The 18,185-nt window shown below is 48.7% G+C and overlaps 1 protein-coding gene across 1 annotated transcript in view; it reads left to right on the forward strand.

Moving 5' to 3' along the window:
• Positions 1-17,417, forward strand: part of LOC6592587 (nyctalopin) — a 37,230-nt gene extending 19,813 nt beyond the window's left edge. Inside the window, exons 3-5 of the mRNA XM_002018033.2 lie at positions 5,541-6,516; positions 9,665-9,825; positions 15,471-17,417. Of these exons, the coding sequence (XP_002018069.2) occupies positions 5,680-6,516; positions 9,665-9,825; positions 15,471-16,755 (2,283 nt within the window). The 5' untranslated portion in view covers positions 5,541-5,679 and the 3' untranslated portion in view covers positions 16,756-17,417. The remainder of the gene's footprint in view (positions 1-5,540; positions 6,517-9,664; positions 9,826-15,470) is intronic.
• The last annotated feature ends 768 nt before the right edge of the window (positions 17,418-18,185 follow it).

The following is an 18,185-nucleotide window of genomic DNA, read 5'->3' on the forward strand; positions in this document are numbered from 1 at the left end:
AAAACAAAGAACGAGACAAAGAGAAACGGAGCTGGGAGAGGGGGGTCCCTGGCTCTCTGGGTCTCTCTAATTGTTATATGTTTATCCGCAAAGCAAACTATAAAAAGGACCTGCCCCAAATCCAGATACTACCCCTGCTCATAACTCTCTGCCACTAAGCCCTCTCCTCGCTGCCTGCCTGCCTGCCTGCCTGCCTGTGTGTGTGGAGGTCCCTCTAGTGCCTTTCAGGAGTTGACTTTTGGCAATTTTTTAATGTCCTCTGGTCGGGGCTCTGGGTTTTTGGCTCCTTCTCTGGTTCCCCGAAAACGTATTTCACTTCATTTTTTATGCAACACCACCCCGCTCTAGGGGTGTGGCAAAAAAAAGGTTTGCGTGCCAAATTATTGTGCCACTGGCCCAAAGTTCTTTTATTTCCTGTCCTTTTTTTCCGCTGAGGCAGCAGCCAAAAACGCCAAAAGTGCGTTGGACTCGGGAAAGGAGTGTGTATGTACAATATATATATCGATTTTTAGTGGCTGTTTCAACTAAATTTAGAGGCAAATTCCAAGCTAAAAATTTTAGAGAAATTTCTAAGGAATATTCAGTTGAATTTAAAAGATATATGGCCTTCAAATAGGCATCGAAATGGTTCCATTTTTGAGGATTTATGAGGGGCCCAAAGCCCCCTTTAATAGACTTTAAATCGAGGGCCCAAAGGAGCCACCACATGTCTTGTATTTTCTTGGAATTTTCCAACATTTCCGGTTTTTGTTTTCCTTTCTTCTCTCGTTTCCCCCCTGCGCAGCTTTAAAGTATCTTTCCAACCATAAAGTGCTTAAGTCTTGAGGGTTTCAACAGCTTCTATATCATCCCAAGCTTAAGCGGAAGGACACTGAAGGACTCCTCTCTTCGGCCCCCCCCCCCCCTGCCGCAGCCATGACATGCGACACAATAAAAACGAGTTAGGGATCTCTAAACCATTTTAAACATTTAGTGCACCGCAGCGCGAGACCCACCAAAAAAACAAAAAAAAAATGAAGAAAAACTAAATAAAAATGAGAAGAAAAGTAGGGGAGGCGGAGAGATAAAACCAAGGGGAAACTGCATATAAAGATAAAATATTTCATTTGCTCTCTCTCTCTCTCTCTCTCTCTCTCTGTCCCTCTCCCTCTCGTGTGCTCCGACATTTGTGGACTTAATGCAATTGTCGCATTATTTCCTTTACTTCTACGGCGAAACACTCCACGAAATGATATATACGCAGAGACAGGCACAGCTTTGGCTGGATACAGTATATATGTATCTGAGACCACAAGCCGAAGCCCATGATACCCTTCCAAAAGTTTCTTTTTCTTGGAGTTCCCTATTGATGATATACCGCCGATTTGGTTAGGCCTAGACCGAGATACATATCAAATAATATATGTATAAACCTTCACTTTGGGTGGGATTTTTTAAATGGAAATAGCTTTAGAAGAAGGCTATCCCACCCATACAGATCCCATACAGATCTCTCCCTTCCTGAGATCTGAAACCGCTATACCCTTCTGCCATCAAGGGTATTCCTATACTCTTATATATATCTATTCTTTTTTTTTTAAGTACCTCACTTGTGTGTTGGGCTCTTTTTTCGTTGGTGTTTTTATTTTGCCGCATGGCGTCTCGTCTGGCGTCTGCCACGGCGTCTGCAATTGCTCCTCCCCTCCTCCCCACACCCCTCCCCTGTGGCCCCTGCCTCGAGGTTCTTGGTTATTAAGCCATTTTCCCCCCCTCGGTCCCTGTTCTTTTTCTCTCCTTCTTTTTTTGTGGCAAATCAAGCAAAGTGTTGGCCAAAAAAAAAACTATATATATATATATAAATTAAATAAAAATTCCTGGCCAGCGCACACATGTGCGCAAAGTTTTCCATTTTCCCAGGCCACCATTTTTCGGGGCTGCACTTTATTTGCAGAATTTTCCCCTCGGCGGATGAGCTGGAGGTTTGTTTTCCTTTAATGAGTGGAGTTTTTTTTTTTTTTTGTGTTTAAATTTAAGGGAAAATATTTGCAAAGAGAAGGGTAGAAAATGGACATTTCCCAATACATCAACTGCTGTACTTTCCTTTCGTATGGCTCAAAATTTCGTTGATCTTTACGGGTAGTTCTCATGGTTCATCTCCACTATTGAGAGTCCTGTGAGATACTCTTGTAGATCAATAGAATCATGCGATTTGTAGGCCACTTCTCTGGCTTGGGGTCCCCTGCTGGGGCAGAATAATGCCATTAATTATGAGTGCAGACAAATCACGGGGAAAAACGTTGGAAATTCGCTGCCAAAAAGGGGCGATGGGGAAGGGGAAGGGGAGAGCTGCCACTGCCACTGCCACTGCAACTGCCACTGCACTGTGGTGACAAAAACAATTCATCTTTAAAGGCATCTCTCCCCCATCCCCCAGCCCCCAGCCACCGTCCGGGGAGACAATTTGTGCGTGCAAACTCTGGGAATTCTCGGTGCTCCTTTGCCGTTTTTTCTCTCTCTCTCTCTTTGTTTTGTATTGTGTTTGCCTATCCAATAACAGACCCCCGACCATGCCCCACAGCCGTGAAGAGGAGCAAATGCTAATCTTGATAAAAATAAACGCACTCGGGCACGTTGCTCAAGAGGAGGGGGAGAGGAGGAGGAGTGCGACCCAAGTGCGACGGCATCTCACGTTTTTCGTCGCATTTTCAATTTGCTTGGCATTTGCCCGCCTGGTTTTTCCACAGTTGTAGCTCCTGCTCTGGCTCTGGCTCCATGACTGCTTCTGGTTCTGCCTCTGACTCTGCCCCTCGTTCTGCCCCTCGTTCTGGCCATTGTCAGTCTCCACGACTAAGTGAATATTAATATTGACTTTGTGTGCTCTTCGCATAGTTCACAAAAGTTTTTCACCTTTGATTGCTTGACTTGACTTGTGGCAGGGGGCAGGGGGGGCATGGGGCATGTGGTGGCACGACTGCGAGGGAACCCTGACCTCCCCATTTGTGGCCTTTAAAGTCGATGGCCCTGCTTTTGCCGGGACAAAATTTATGTGCAAACTTTATGCATGGCAGAGAGAGGGGCGGGGGGGCGTAGCTAAGGTCCTTTTCCGTAGTGTCTCCCCTCTAGCTCTTTCTATTATCATCAGTTGTTGCTCCTCTCCACTCTGCACTCTCCACAGACATTATTTTTCCATTTTTATGGCATTTAAGTTCAAATGAGGAACGTGGGATAAGGACTCGCACTCGGAGTCCTTTCGGGTGTCGCACTCCTTGAGCTTGATTTTCTTTTGCTTTTCCGGCGGCTTACCTGCAAAGAGAAAGCAAAAGGAAAGCTCAAACAATGTCAATATAATTAAATGAAGCTTATAAAAACTGAACACCAAAACGGGGAGGGGGGGAGGCGCCAAAGAGGGGAGGGAGCCTCTGTGTGTCTGGGGGAATCTGTGTGTTGATTGGATTTTTTGGTTTAGCTCCAGTCATAAAGCGAATGAGGGCGAGCAGCACGGGCAGAAAGGAAAGGAGCAGGAAATAGGAGCGAAATATGCCCAAATGAAATGAGAAAGTGCCGCCCCAAATCCAAGATTAAAATAAGCTTAAAGCTGTAATCCGTTTAAAGGTGGCCCAAGGAATCAGGAATCACGAATGTGCCGCCTGTGGGGCAGATCCTGCCTTAATGATGGATCCTGATAAATGATGGATACTCTTCGATTGTTCTGGACCCCTCTTCCCCTCTTCCCCTCTCCCTCCCCCACCCACGCCCACCACTCTCTCAGAAAAAGTGCAGCCAACAACTTTCAACTAGTTGGCCTTTGACACAGGATCACCCTCCCCCTCCCCTTTGCCCAACAATCAACTGCCTGCCTCTGACTCCGCCCCCTGCCGTTCCTCTCTCTCTTTGGGCAGCAAGTTTGCTTTCAAAATATTTGCCACAATGAAATCATGTTCAACCACCAGCCACCCCCCGGCCCCTGCCCCTGCCCCCGCCCGTTCCACTTATAGGCCTCTTCACCGTTTCGGTCACAGCCGACAAACAATTTGGTGGCAGAGAGGCAGCGGCAGGGGCAAAAACAGAACCAAAGTTGAGTTCGCTTTCCGTGCGAAAGTTTATTAAAACTAAAAAAAAAGAAAAACTTTCCTTTGGCACAAACAAAAACACACACGAAACCACATATACCCTTTTGTGAGGGGGGGGGGGGGAGCGGAATATAAAGAAATAAAACACTTTGCGGATACCCTTCAAGAGCTACAAGATATAGTCGATTCCCATCAAAGATTTGCGCCACAAACAGGCCGCCCCCAAGGGAGCAGAAAAGGGTAGCTGAAAAGAGCCTCAACGAGGGAACTGAAAAGTGGAACTTAATAATTCACACGGCAGTGCATTTTTCACAATTTTCCCGAAAGCGAGCAGCCAGAGAAAGAGAGTGGGAGAGTGGTTGATGGCCTTTTTTTTAACGTAAAATATGAACCACAATCCGAACGAAGGAGTGGCTGGAGGGGAGCAGCGATGCCAGAGATGGGTTGGAGGAGCCTGTGGCCTCTCGTGTGAGCTTTCAACTTTTGTTGACACTATGAAACCTCTAAAGTTGGCGTTTTGGTCTTTATTATTTGTTTTACAGCTAGTTAAGGCCATTGTGTGTGTGTGTGTGTGTGTGTGTGTGTGTGCCCCAAAGAGATGAGCAATCGAGGGCTGCTTGTGGCTTCCATTGTTTGTCGTTTTGTATGCAAATCAAAAGAGGTAAACAGAATTGAATGGGGCACACACACACACACACACATGCCGCATGCCACATGCCACATGCCACAGTCCCGCCTGCATATGTAATATGTTAATTACTTAATTGAGTGCTGCCGCTGGCCAAATATGTACCCAAGTGACTCCAAATCGCATTCAAAGTTCAAGGAACTGTTTTCAGTGGCCCCTCCCCTGGAATTCTCCTGGATTCTCTCATTTTCGGGTTTCATGAATATGCATTCCTCCGCCCTCTCTTCGTTGGACAGAGCTCATCATGGCCATAACTATTAGACGGTCTGGATGGACTGCATTATGCAAAACTTATAAGCCATAAAATGCACCAGACTGGGCCTAGAATCCCCCGTCCCCCGTTTACCGTCCCCCTCCTCCGACTGGCTGGCTGGCTGGCAACTCGGCAACTTTCAAAATGCAAAGTTGTCAGCATAAAAAAAAGGAAAAGTTATCCCGACCTAAAATGAAGCGACAGGCTCGCTCCTCCATTTCTCTCCGGCTCCCCCTTCGAAGAGGGACTCTTCTCAGTTTTGGCTGTGTCTGCGTCTCGACTTTTATGAAATATTAGCCACCAACTTATGCACATAAATCTTGGCACTGTCGTGGCGGCGGCGTGGCACTGTCTCCACCTTTGGGCCGCAAAAGTTTTCCGCCCGAAAAAAAGGTGCGAAAACTCCCAGATATCCTGCAGGAGTATCTTCATTAAAATATTCGCTAATTTTCAATAGAATAAAGAGTGCCCCCCCCTAGAGGAGAATGGGGGTATTTTGGTTTACAAATTATTAATCAGCCGCCCCTTTGGCCTCCCCTTTTCGTTGCAGAAACCCATTAAGCAGCCAAGATGTGCAATAATTGGTGGTAACACCGCACTCGCCGCACGCAGGACAACAAATAATTATCGAACCCAAGCAGCAACCGGAAGCAGCAGCAGCAGCGTCGTCTATTAGCAGCGCATACAAAATGGCCGACCACACAGACACCACCGCAACCACAGCGACAGCGACAGCGACAGGAAGGAGCAGAGCCGTGCCGGTGCGGCTGCTCCTTCTGCTGGTGCTGCTCCTGCCACTGCCACAGATACGGGCCTTCTGCCCCTCCAAGTGCCAGTGCCTGGGCGGCGAGGCCAACAGCCGGGCTTTGTGCGTGGATGCCGCCCTGGAGGATGTGCCCATCCAGCTGAATCCCGAGACCAAGTACATCAATCTGACGCTCAACCGGATACGCAACCTGGAGTTCTCGCTGCCGTTCTACATGAAGCTGGAGATACTCGACCTCTCGCAGAATATCATCGAGACGCTGGGCTCGAAGAACTTCGAGTACCAGTCGGAGCTGCGGACGCTCAACCTGAGCAGGAACCTGGTCAGCTCCCTGCACAAGCACGCCTTCAAGGGACTGACCAATCTGCTGCTGCTGGACCTCGGCTACAACCGCATCGAGACGGTGCATCCGACGGCCCTCGGGGACCTGGCCTCGCTGGTGGAGCTCGACCTGACCAACAACAATATTGTGAGTCTCGAGGACAACTGCTTCAAGGGCATGGCCGCGCTGGAGGTGCTCGTGTTTCGCAACAATCGCCTGCTCGACGTCCCGGCCAGCAATCTGTGGCATCTGCACGCCCTCAAGAGCCTGGACATGTCCGACAACCTGGTGGAGTTTGTGCGCAACGACAGCTTCGAGGGACTGAAGGATCTGCTGGCCCTCAGCCTCAGGGGGAATGTGATGAGCGAGCTGGATGGCAGCGCCTTCGAGGGGCTCATCTCGCTGAAGCACTTGGATCTGGCGGATAACAATCTCACGGTGAGTGGAAGCAGAGGGCCAGGGGCAGGGGCAGCCTCATTGCTTGCCTCATAAATTTAGACACTCTGCCAGGACGGAATCCTGTGACCGAGCGGATTTCAGGGCCCTGCCTGGCCCTTCCTGGAGTTTGCTGGCATTTTGCATACGCAAAATTAATAACAGCAACACCCACACACACACACATCGCATACGCACTCCTTTCTGGTCCTTTCCTGCTAGGGCTTCCTTTGCTTAGGCCCCCGGCCATTTGGCCAACATTTCTCCGGGTTTTTTTTTGTGTTAAATGTTGCCGCTGCGTCTCTGCCAGAGTTATGCATATCCTTAGTCCAGGACAGACTTAAAGCTGCTTCAAACCCCGTTCAAAAAGTATGCCTTTAAGGAGCTTCAGCCCGCTCTGCCTTCTGGCTTGTCTCTCGCGTGAAAGGTGACTAAATATAGAACGTTTAATCACAGCTTTTTGGCCAACGCTGGCGTCTTAAATTTAGCACAGACCAAATCATTAGGAAGCATCTCACCGGGAGTGCTCTTCACTGGCTGTGTAAATCCTCTGCTAGGAGGCGAAATGCCATGAGAGAGAGGCGAAATGCGAAATGCGTTTCGTTTTTATGCAATCACAGACTCTGCCAGACTACGCCAGACTACGGCCAGGATGCAGCAGCCTCGTCGGCATCCTTTTATTCAAACTGGATGGATGTAATCCCCGCTCTGTACCGGCCTGTACAGCCGAGTTCTGGTCGTTAGAAGGGTTTAACGTGCGGGAGAGTGTGGTCCTGCTGCTGCTTACTGTCTGGTCCTGTCTGCATCCTGGATCCTAAGCAGGTGCCACAGCAGAAACACGACCAGCAAACAGCAACCAGGAGCAAACCGCGCGTACTCAACGTAGCTGGAATTTATGGCGCTCGGAATCAGTTCGAAACTACTTAAAATACCTTTTGGCATTTTGTAGTTGAAATATGGTACGGCACCGGTCCAAGCCCAAGCCCTACCCCTTCTCTGGCTGGGTCCCCTTTCGGTATTCTCGAATGGCATGCATTCTTCTTCCTATTGGACAGATTGTTGTTTTATTATGCACTACTAGACCCGCCTTCCTTCGCTCCCTTGGCATGCGGCTAGTCCATGAAATTGTGCATAGTTTCCTCCGGCCATCGGGAGTCGGGAGAGCCTGCAATGGCATTATGTCTACGCCTGGAATAACACACACCGCAACAGCCATGAATATGACTTATGGAGTGCCTGGCCTCAGTCGTCCGACTGCACATGGGTGCGCCATGTGTTTGTTTCCTGGTCGATAGGAGGCCAGGGATTCACTCGATTCACCATTTTAGAGAGTAGCAAAAACCTGGAATAATACGCACAATTGATTGATTATTTTCTGCATTCCCTCGTGGACCATTGATGTTTCATTAGAGTTTGTTTACAAGCTCGTATTCCATAAATTAACAAAAATATTTACTCATCTGGTGGCAGATCAAAAATAATTGCAAAAATATGTGTGCGAGTGGGGAAAAAGTTTTAATATGAACCAATTTACTCTGCATTTGAATTTGCATTTTATTTATTTACTTGCAGTTTATGTATTTATTTATTCTCTTTACTTTGCCACAGTTTCATGTTGTTGCATAAATATTGCGTATCGTTGCACAACTGTAAAGTTGCTTTGATGCTGCAGGATTTTCTTGCTGAGATTTCTACCATATGGCAGGGGACTATATAGAGGGGAGCGAGGGGGGGGTTTCAAAGACCTTCAAAGAATGTGATATTTCCGATAAAATCTCAACTTTTCTCTTTTTCGACTGAAATTTGCTTTAATTATCACATTTTCCTCCCCTTTCCCACCGAAAAGCCGAGAGAAAACAGAAAGGGTTGGTCATAAAAATGAAATTTTAGCGAAAAATCAAAGTCAATATAATTTTCACTTTCTTTGGTGCCCCCACGCCCACGCCCACGCCCACCCCTCCTGCCACCCGCTTTGCACGCCCTAAAGTTCTTTTTTCACGCTGCACTGCGGCCACCAGGGGGGGGAAATGGGAAGAAAGGAAAAGGAAAAACCGGACAAGGGGCAAAAGGCTTTTAATTAGTCGCCGCTTTTCCTTTGAGTGCAGCACAAACATCAACAGAGAGGGAAAGAGAGAGAAGTGAAAGTGAAAGTGAAAGAGGGGTAGATTGTGGGTGGGAGAGGGGAAAGGGGGGCGGGGGGGAGTGTTGCCATTTGGTTAAACAATTGCCCCGCTTGGCCTACATTGCGTATGCGTAATGCCTTTGAATTTTCAAACCATTTTCATTGCCTTATGAGCGAGCTTTGGTGGCCACCCACCCCCTCACACACATTTGCCTCCACTTTCGCTCCCCCCCCCCCCCCCCCATGATGTTCATTACGTTATCGCGGAGTGTGTTCGTGTCCGGACGCCTGGCACGTAGCTTCCGACACGCCAACTGCGCCACGGACGGGGGGGGGGGGCCAAAAGCCTTTGCACCCCTTCTGCTGCCAGTGGCAACCTTTTCTTTTATGCATGCCACACTCGAAGCTGTCTGAGTTGTTGTAACAAATTCGCTGCAAGATTGATTTTATTGCCTGGCCAAAAAAAAAAGAGCGCCACAGACGAATTTGTTGGTCAAAAAGAAAAGGAAACGGAACGGCGAGTGATTGGCAAAGGGCGGTGGGGAGGAGTCCGCAATCTGCCAAGGGGTGGATGGGGGGGGGGGGGGGGGAAGTACATGACGTTCGTTTCCGTTTCCGCTGTAACGAGTCTCGTATACCCTCTAAAAGAGTATTACATGTTTCGGAGGGCGCATAAGAAGGGAATCCCAGGAATACAAGGCGGGAACCATCAAAATGTCTCCGAAAAAGAAGGCTTCGTAGGCCCCATTACAGAAGTGTAATTCCTTGTGTCTCGTTCGAAGCCCTTCAAGGGGTATCAATAAAGTCGTGGCTCTCCTCTAGTCCCTTCCGATTGCCACTCTAAACCATCTGTAAAGTGCAGAACCACAAAACGTTTTCAGGACTGAGTGGCCGGCATTAATGTTTGATGGGCCGCCTCCGACTCATCCAAAAAACCAGGAACTTTCCCTCCATTTCTGCACTTTTTTAAATGCTCTCTAAACAGAAGACTCACTTGTACTATATATTTTATTTCATTTACCATTGCAGGTGGTGCCCACACAGCAGCTGGCGAAACTTTCGAATCTCACCTATTTGAACCTCGGAGGCAATCGGTTCGCCCACCTGCCGGCCGTGGCGTTCCTCAACTTGTTTCATTTGCGCGAATTGCACTTGAGCCGCCTCGACTATTTGCAGCGCATCGATTCGAGGTAAGTTCTGGGGGCAACTTTCCCCCCCGGCCACAGGACTCGCGAAAAACTGAATGTGGGTCAGCGGATAATGAAACTATTTGTTTTCCCCCCGAATGGCCATAAAAAGCGGCAGAGGGAGAGAGAGAGAGTCCGCCTCGCTTGTTTTGGTGGGGGGGGGCACTAAAATTGAACATGTTTTGTGGCACGAAAAAGTCACAACATCTAGTGAATCCTTTTGTATTCATTGTGGGTAAACGAATAACCAAATAAGTGTCTGGCCAAGGCCAGAACATCGGCACATTAGAGGATTTCTAAATGTGTTGCAAGCTCGAAAGCCAGGGACCAATCAGGCAATGGAAATTCACTTTCACGCACACAGACAGCAGAGCAGAGCAGAGCCTGCCTCAGATGCAGAACAAGGACAACAACAAGTCATTATTCCTCAATGCAATCAATCATGGCTAATACGCTTTTGGTAATAAGATGCCACCACACACACACACAGCAGACAGAGACGGCGGCGGGGGGTTAAGTGCGGTGCGGAGCGGGGGGTTGTGGGGTGGAAATGCTTGAACTCCATTCGAGCATATGTTAATTCAATAATTCCAGGCAATTTTCATATCAAATCATTCAACGAGTCCTCTTACCCACCTCCCACCACCTTGTGGCGCCCCCCCCCCCCCCCCCCCCTTCTCTTGCGGCATGTCAATCAGCCACCACCGACACCGTCAGAGGCAGCCAGCATCGAGACTGCCACGCCCACTGGGCGATATGCCGCTTTACAATGACATTTCCATGACGCATGAGAGAAAGAGAAAGCAAACGAGAGAGGTGGTGGGGGGTGGGGTGCCGTCTGTATCCGTCTGCTATTTAAATCCAGTTTAATTTGGAAATTTCGTTTGATTTTCTTGAAACAAGTTTGTCTAAAGCTTATCCAGACACACACACACACACACACACACAGCCCCCCGTGAGCCACCCTTCCGGCCACCCCCCTTTTGTAATTGGTTTCGCCTTTTGTTCGCCTTTTGTTTGGTCTCTGTCTCAGAATTGTGTAAACTTTTGCGTCCCAAGCTCCACCAAATTGGTGCCGCCAGACTGTTGATATTGTTGCTCAATCTGCGCAGACATTTACATATGTAAGGACACACACATACACACAGCCTGCTTTGAGTCCTTCATCGAATGTCTAAATGGAACTCTAGTCGAATTTTTCCGCTTGATGATAATTTTCGAGTAGAATTTCCTTGAGGAAAGATACTTTTCGTTCATTATTCGTGTTGCATACTTTCGGGTGGATTTTTGTAGTATCTTATCACTCACCATACAGTATATACTGTATGGTTAGTGATCTTATGCACTGGCAGGCATAAGGGGGATGTCCCTGCACTCCCCGTTTTCCTTTGCTTCTTTTTGGCCAGGAAATTATATCTGTATCTTTTTTATTTGGTTTCTCTGGTCCGACTTGGACGGAATGGAGGCGGCACCTGCCCAAAAAGGACATCGATAGTCGAGGGAAAACCCTATGGTAGTCTCTGTTCCAACACAAAGTAGCCCCCCTCTTCAAGGGGTGTAACTGGAAATATGGAGAGAGTAAAAAGAAGGGGTTGCAACAGGGCCCACACCCCACAATTGCTCCCCGCTTCGCCCCTTAAAAAGGTAATAGCAAAACACTTTAAAGTTGAGAGTTGGTGGGGGAGGGGTAGGGGCCCCCAAAGAGACAGAGACAGAGGGAGAGGGAGAGATATGTAAATATTTATGTAAATGCGTTAATGGAAATCTGAAGGGGGACAGGTTCGAGTGCTCCAAGAGGGGGGGGGGGGGGGGGGGGGGGGTGTACGTTTATGTGGCGAAAGGATACACACACACACATGTGCTCATTATGAAATCCTTACACCTAAACAATCAGCGCGAGTCCTTTGCAAAATTCATTAGGCAGCAGCACGTTGTCATTGGCACATTGCTTTTTGGGGTGGACCTCCCCGCCACAGACTGGAGGCTGAATGCGACAATTGGGAATGGAATTCGTGTGTAATGGACTGCGTGGGTGTGTGTGGGCTGGCTCCAGGCGGAATATGGCCACGATTCTCTGCTCAGAAGGCCTATAAATGTTCTTAAACATCTGAAAGCACGTTGCCATTGGCCTGTCTCCAGGCGGCACCGATTGGCACTCTTTTAAGGCACAAACAGCCGAGTGGCGCTGCTCCATGACGCGTGTCCTCCATTCGCCACCTTTTAAAGGTCCTTTCTGTGGTAATTGGCTCTCACATATCCTGGGCGCTAATTAAGTTGTTTGCTCTGGCACCCCACCAGGCCCCCCTTCATCATATTCATCATCACATTATCCCTACCTCTAGATACATATATTTCTCAGCTGCGGCTTGTCCCTGGCTTCTGGGCTGCTTCTCTTCTGCTGTTGGCTGTATTAAAATTCCACACTCTCGCCTCCCTGGGCCCCCTCTCTGGGTTCCAAGTGCATTGCAGGGGGCGGCTCTATGCATAAATAGACAGACTTAGACATTCGCCGTCCTCTGGTGCCTGTTGTGTGCCTCCTTCTGGTAAATACGCGTAATGGCTACTCCACCACTCCAGTAGCCTTCTCTGAGGCCTTGGCTGGTGGTGCCTTTCCGGGTGCTTCTGCTGCCTTGAAATGTTTCCCAGCTCATAATTTATGGAAAAATATGGCAACAGTCGTCAGTCTCAGGACAGAGCCCAGGACCAGGGCCCAGGGCCAACATGTTTATGTTTTCCTGTTTCCGTAATTTCTTCCTGCTTTCGCCTCGCTTTTGCCCCCTTTGCAGAAGGGTATTCAAAGTACTTTGAAAAAGTCGGGGTAAACCATCGAAATGTATTCCATATACCCTCCTTCTGTACAAAGGACCCCTCCGTAAGGGTATCCACAGGTTGCAGCCCTAAAACCACTCTTTCTTTGTTCTTTTCTCATTCTTTCTCTGGGAACATTTTGCATTGCAGCCGCGGAAGGATCTCTCCTTCTGTTCTGTTGGGGCTCTTGTTGGTTCTTCTAACCTTTTGACTCTGGGAGGGAGCGGGGGGTGGAAGGGGGGCCTTTTGTTTAATGTCGATTTAGGTGCTGTTTGTTAAGATTTTGTCTCGACTTGTTGGCTCATTACGCAGACACATTTTCGTTTAATTAGAGAAGAAAAAACGCATTGCCATTCGAGCACTCCTGCAGACACAAGAGCCACTCTCCTGTTTGTGTGACATAAAGGATGTCAAATGCATTTATACAGGCAACAAATGGTAGAGTGAATGCAAAAAATTGCCCTCATTTGCAGCCCGAGAAACATACACTTGAAATTATTCAATTCACAATTCAAATAAAATAAACTCTGCTTTTAAATTCCGATATTCCCCTCGCTTGGAAAAGCTATAATTTCTTCAATGCAATTTTCATTCGCTTTTCCCCGATTTCCTTCTCTACTGTTATTTGTCCAGGCTTAATCTATAATTATGCGAAACGAAGTGGGCGAAAGGCAAGTGCTCTACGGGCGGAAAATGAATGGTTTAACGGGGCGTATGCGTAATTTAGAAACGTTTAAAATGTCATTAACAAATTGCCTGGGCCCATGTTACGTGGTCGGGGGTGCCCCCGATCCCTTTCAGAGGCCAGGAGCTCAATGAACCCCAGACCCAGGAGCCACCCGATGCCCCATGCCCGCTCGGAGGAGACCAGCTAAGGACATCCCGTCATATTTTCGTTGTAGTTAAAATGTCAATCAAATATCGAGGGAGAGAGACGCAGAGCGGCAGGATACAGACAGGATTGACAGACTGCTATTCAAAACTATATCAAATAGCCCGACTGACAAACTGTTTGACAGTCTGACTGATTGACTGTCCAAGCAGCCAGACAGTCAGACAGCCTGGATGATTCCTGGAGTCCTGAACCCTGCACAGAACGGAGTGCACGGACAGCAGCAAACATTTCATTCGGATTTCGAGCAATTCCAATTCGGAGAGCCACCCCCATGGCCCTCAACGAGAAGGGATCAAGAAGGATACGGATACAGGCAAACATTTATGCCTCACACACACCCACATGGCAGCCATTTCCGTTTCCGCACGTTTGACGTTGGCAAAAGGCAAACGCAAATGGAGTTAAAAAATGAAGAGCAAACGGGGAAAAACAAAAGGGGAAGAGGGGCCCGGGGCCCATACCCCTTACAGGTCGATCGGTTCTCCGCCCCCGCCTCCGAAAGGGGGGGGGGGGGAAACATGTGACATGCAAAATGAAGGACCCCCCAAAACAGCAAAAAGGTTGGGCCCATCCGTTCTTTTGTTGCATTTAAAGCCGCACACACACACACACACAGGTCCATCCAACCTGTGGAGCCTCGAGGTGTCTAAAGGCATCCCCGTGGTGTCACGTTTTTCTGTTGATTCCCCCCCCCTCTGCCGAAAATATTTGCATAATATTTGCACAAATAATTGAATTTATTTTTGCCTTTTTTGTTCGGTTTTGTTTGGTTAACCGCTAAATTGTTTTGCACTCGTTTGTCGTCTGCAGACACGGGGTTTTTTTTTTTCTTACTTTCTTTTGGTAATAGAAAGTTTTCTTTAGGCTCTTTTTTGTGGCCTGCAATTGAAGATTGAATTGAATGTTAAACTTGCCATGAAATCGAATGTTCGACAGGTTCGAAAACCAAGGGGTATAGAGGCGGGGGGGAATCATGTGTGTGTGTGTGTGATGGGAATCTACCTTGGGGGCTGTTTAATCTCTACTTTGAGCTATGGACTGATAAAGGAGGAAAAGGGGTGCCGCCTTCTAGAGTCCTTCCATTTGTTACACAAAAATAACTTCTGAGCGTTGAGACTCGTCCTTTAACATAATAAATGACAAACAAAAGCCGGGCTCTCGTTGCCATTTCAATTCGAATTCATCACAAGATGGCTGCCTGCCTGGCCTCGGGCCCCTCGAAGAGGGGTTCCACAAAATGCAGCCACTTATCAAATCAATGCAGGGCGCCGCCCCTCTGCAGAGTCCTGCAGCTGCTCCTGGTTCTTGAAATAAATGCGTTCATTTAACAGGGAATGCAACTCTCTGCAGAGCAGGGAACGCTTAAGAGCGACAAATTCGCTTTGTGTCACAGCGGAGAAGTCGGAGATGGAGTCGGAGATGGAGTCGGAGACGGAGTCACAGTATTGCTCATACGCCACGTTGCACTTATTTCATTCAACATCGGAGACTGTCTGGGACAGGGGACTGGGGACTGGGGACTGGGGTACACACACACACACACATGCAAGCCCCGCCGTTGACTTAACTTGGCAGGGATTTACGACAACGCTCCATGGAGCTCGAATAACATGGAGAGCTGCAGACTTTACTCCTTCGTCGTCGTCGTCTTAGTCCTCGTTTTTTATTCCCTTTCATTCATCCTGCCCTCCCCGCTGTCCCACTCTCTTTTTATTAAGTTGAAAATAGACGCAGGCTAAATAAATCCATGTCGCTTACTCGTAAGTCGCAAGCTGACGTTGTCATGTGTGCAACGAGGGCTGCCTGATGCCTGGAGGATAGTTTTAAGCTCCTACATTGAATGCATAATTAGGTGGCAGGACCCTGGCAGGGATATTCCCTCGAGGGAAAGGGGGAGGGGGAGGGATTACAAAACTGTCGCTAATTAATTCGCAATCTTTTGCAGGGCGTTCGTGGACAACACCCACCTGCAGACGCTGCATTTGAACTACAATCCGCAGCTGGGCGACATACCGATGCGCCTGTTCCAGGGCAATCCCAACATCCTGGAGGTCTACATGCAGAGCAACAGCCTGCAGACGCTCTTCTCCGCCCAGTTCCCGGTGGACCAGCTGCAGAAGCTCTATCTGGGGGACAATCCGCTGCAGTGCAACTGCTCGCTGCTGTGGCTCTGGCGCCTCGTCACCGGCAACTTCGAGGGCGTCGATCCACCGCTGGAGCATGCGGCGGGCGGTGCCGTGGCCGCCCTGGCCAAGGAGGCCGGCGACAGGGAGGCGGAGACGCAGGCGGAGGAGGACGATGCCACCACGGCGGCTGTGGCGGAGGACGGCGTGGCCGCTTTGGCCGCCTACATAGCCGAGCAGCACATCGCCAATGCGCTGCACACCACCGAGCCGAGTGCCTACGAGCTGGCGACCTCCGCCTCCGCCTCGGCCTCGAGCCGCAGCTCTGGGTACCTGCGGATGGACCGGCAACAGATCGGCTGCGACATCTGGCGGGACACGGTGCGCACCCGGCGGCAGCTGCTCTCCATGAGCGAGGGCGAGATCACCTGCCCCGCCCACATCGTGACGGTGGTGTGCGCCGTCATCACGTGCCTCCTGGTGGCCATGATCGGGGTGAGCGTCCTCTACTACCTGCGCTTCGTGAAGCGCCGCCGGAAGCTGCTGCACGAGCGCGGGCCCCTGCGCACCAGCAAGAGCATTATCAATGTCCACGACCGCATCCTGCAGGGCCACCAGCCGCTGGGCATGGGCCTGGGCCTCGGCATGAGCATGACCCTCGGCGGCAGCAACGGGGGCATGGGCATGGCCCTCAACTATCCACACCACGCGCAGACCCTGCAGGCGCACCATCACTACCACCAGGCGATGCCGCTGCAGGCGCCCCACGGCGCCGGCGGGCACGGCGGGCACGGCGGGCACGGGGGGCACGGGGGGAACGAGTACCAGCAGACGACGCTGCCGCAGCTGGACAAACTGGAGCTGGAACGGTATCTGGCGGCCCAGACGATTGCCAACGAGTACCGGGCCCTCAAGCCCTGGGAGCTGCCCGTCAAGGAGGCGGACGACGAGCCGGAGCACCTGTACGAGCGGTTCGATCACTACGAGTATCCCGATACTCAGACCATGAGCAAGCTCAAGCAGGCGGCGGCTCTCTCCTCAGCCGGGGGCTCTCCCGTGCCACAGGCTGCGGCAGCCGCTGGCAAGCCGCATGTCGTCTACGTATGACGTGGGCGTGGCCAGGATTTGGATATCGAAATGGAAATGGAAATGGATATGGTGGGCCCCAGTCTCACCAACAACAACTATCGGAGCTATGTGCAGAGCCAGTTCTGAAATGAGGGATCTCTAGGATCCCACAACGACGAGGACGAGGACGACGCCATGGAAACAGGGAATGTGAGGTTATGGTTTGTTTAAAAGGGCAACAAAGTTTAACAAGCGTCAAATGAAACAAGGGATATACATGTCTACGAATACGACTAAAAGATACAGATACATACTAATCGATAGGCTATAAGGCACACACACACACACACACACACAATTTAGCTCTTTTTCACTCTCTATCTCTCGCTGTCTCCCTCTCTCATAGTTAATGGCATTCAGCATTCGAATACTCTAGATAGCATCTTAGTGGATAAGCTCTACCTTAAAAGTGAATTTAAACCATGATTATATAATGATATATAGAGAGATGTAAGCGTACAGTTGTGCTGGGGAATGCAGCAGCGCCCCTCGGCTGGCAACAGACACAACTGTACCCGCACTCGGAGAGATGCATGGGGAGCATATTGTGGCACTGAAAACAACCCAAATGGGGACCAAATAGTCCAGTCCAGTCCTGTCCTGTCCATAAGCCAGATCCAGCCACTCTCCATGTATCTTTCCTTCAGCAAAAAAAAAAAACAAAAGAATAAAAATCTAAAGTGACAATATACAAATACATAAAATATAAAGCATTAAAAATAATATATAAAACAAAGCAAAATTATGATAATTCTAGATGTACGCGTATTATATGGAATAAATGTAATAAACTCAAAGTTGAAAGAATTTGTAAATATATACCAGAGGGCCCCCCCTCCCCTACATTAATGTAAATAATTAATAAATTGCCAATAAATTCCCTCTATTTGTGTTCAAATCAAAGGCCATTCGTTTCATGTTTTTGCATATAAAATAATTCAATTAAATAGCAAATAGATGGCAAATTCTGGAAAATATTTGCACACACACAGAGAGAGAGTAAGAGAAATGGGGGAAAAAGCAAGTGTATAAATAATATATAAATATTTATCAAATAAAAATATAAAAACAATATACATTAAATAAGCAAAATCAAAAAGGCAGATACTCACACAGAAACAGAAACAGAAACAGATACAGATACAAATGCACTCGAAATGCATCACTGTGTGAATAAATCGAGGGTGTGGGGAGGGGGGGGGTTAGAGGGTAAATACTATACATATAATATACGAGTATATGCAAAAATATTTAATTAAATGATAGACACACCCCCCACACCCCCAACAACACCCCCAACAACAACAAATAATAAAAACAAAATGTTATTTCTTATACGAAGACTGAAGAAAATGATGAAGCAAATAAAAATGAAATGAAAAATTACCGAGAAATGTATTTGAATCAAC

This window comes from Drosophila persimilis, unplaced genomic scaffold (assembly GCF_003286085.1).
Source record: "Drosophila persimilis strain 14011-0111.01,24,50 unplaced genomic scaffold, DperRS2 tig00000002-arrow-pilon, whole genome shotgun sequence".
Classification (NCBI taxonomy): Eukaryota; Metazoa; Arthropoda; class Insecta; order Diptera; family Drosophilidae; genus Drosophila; species Drosophila persimilis.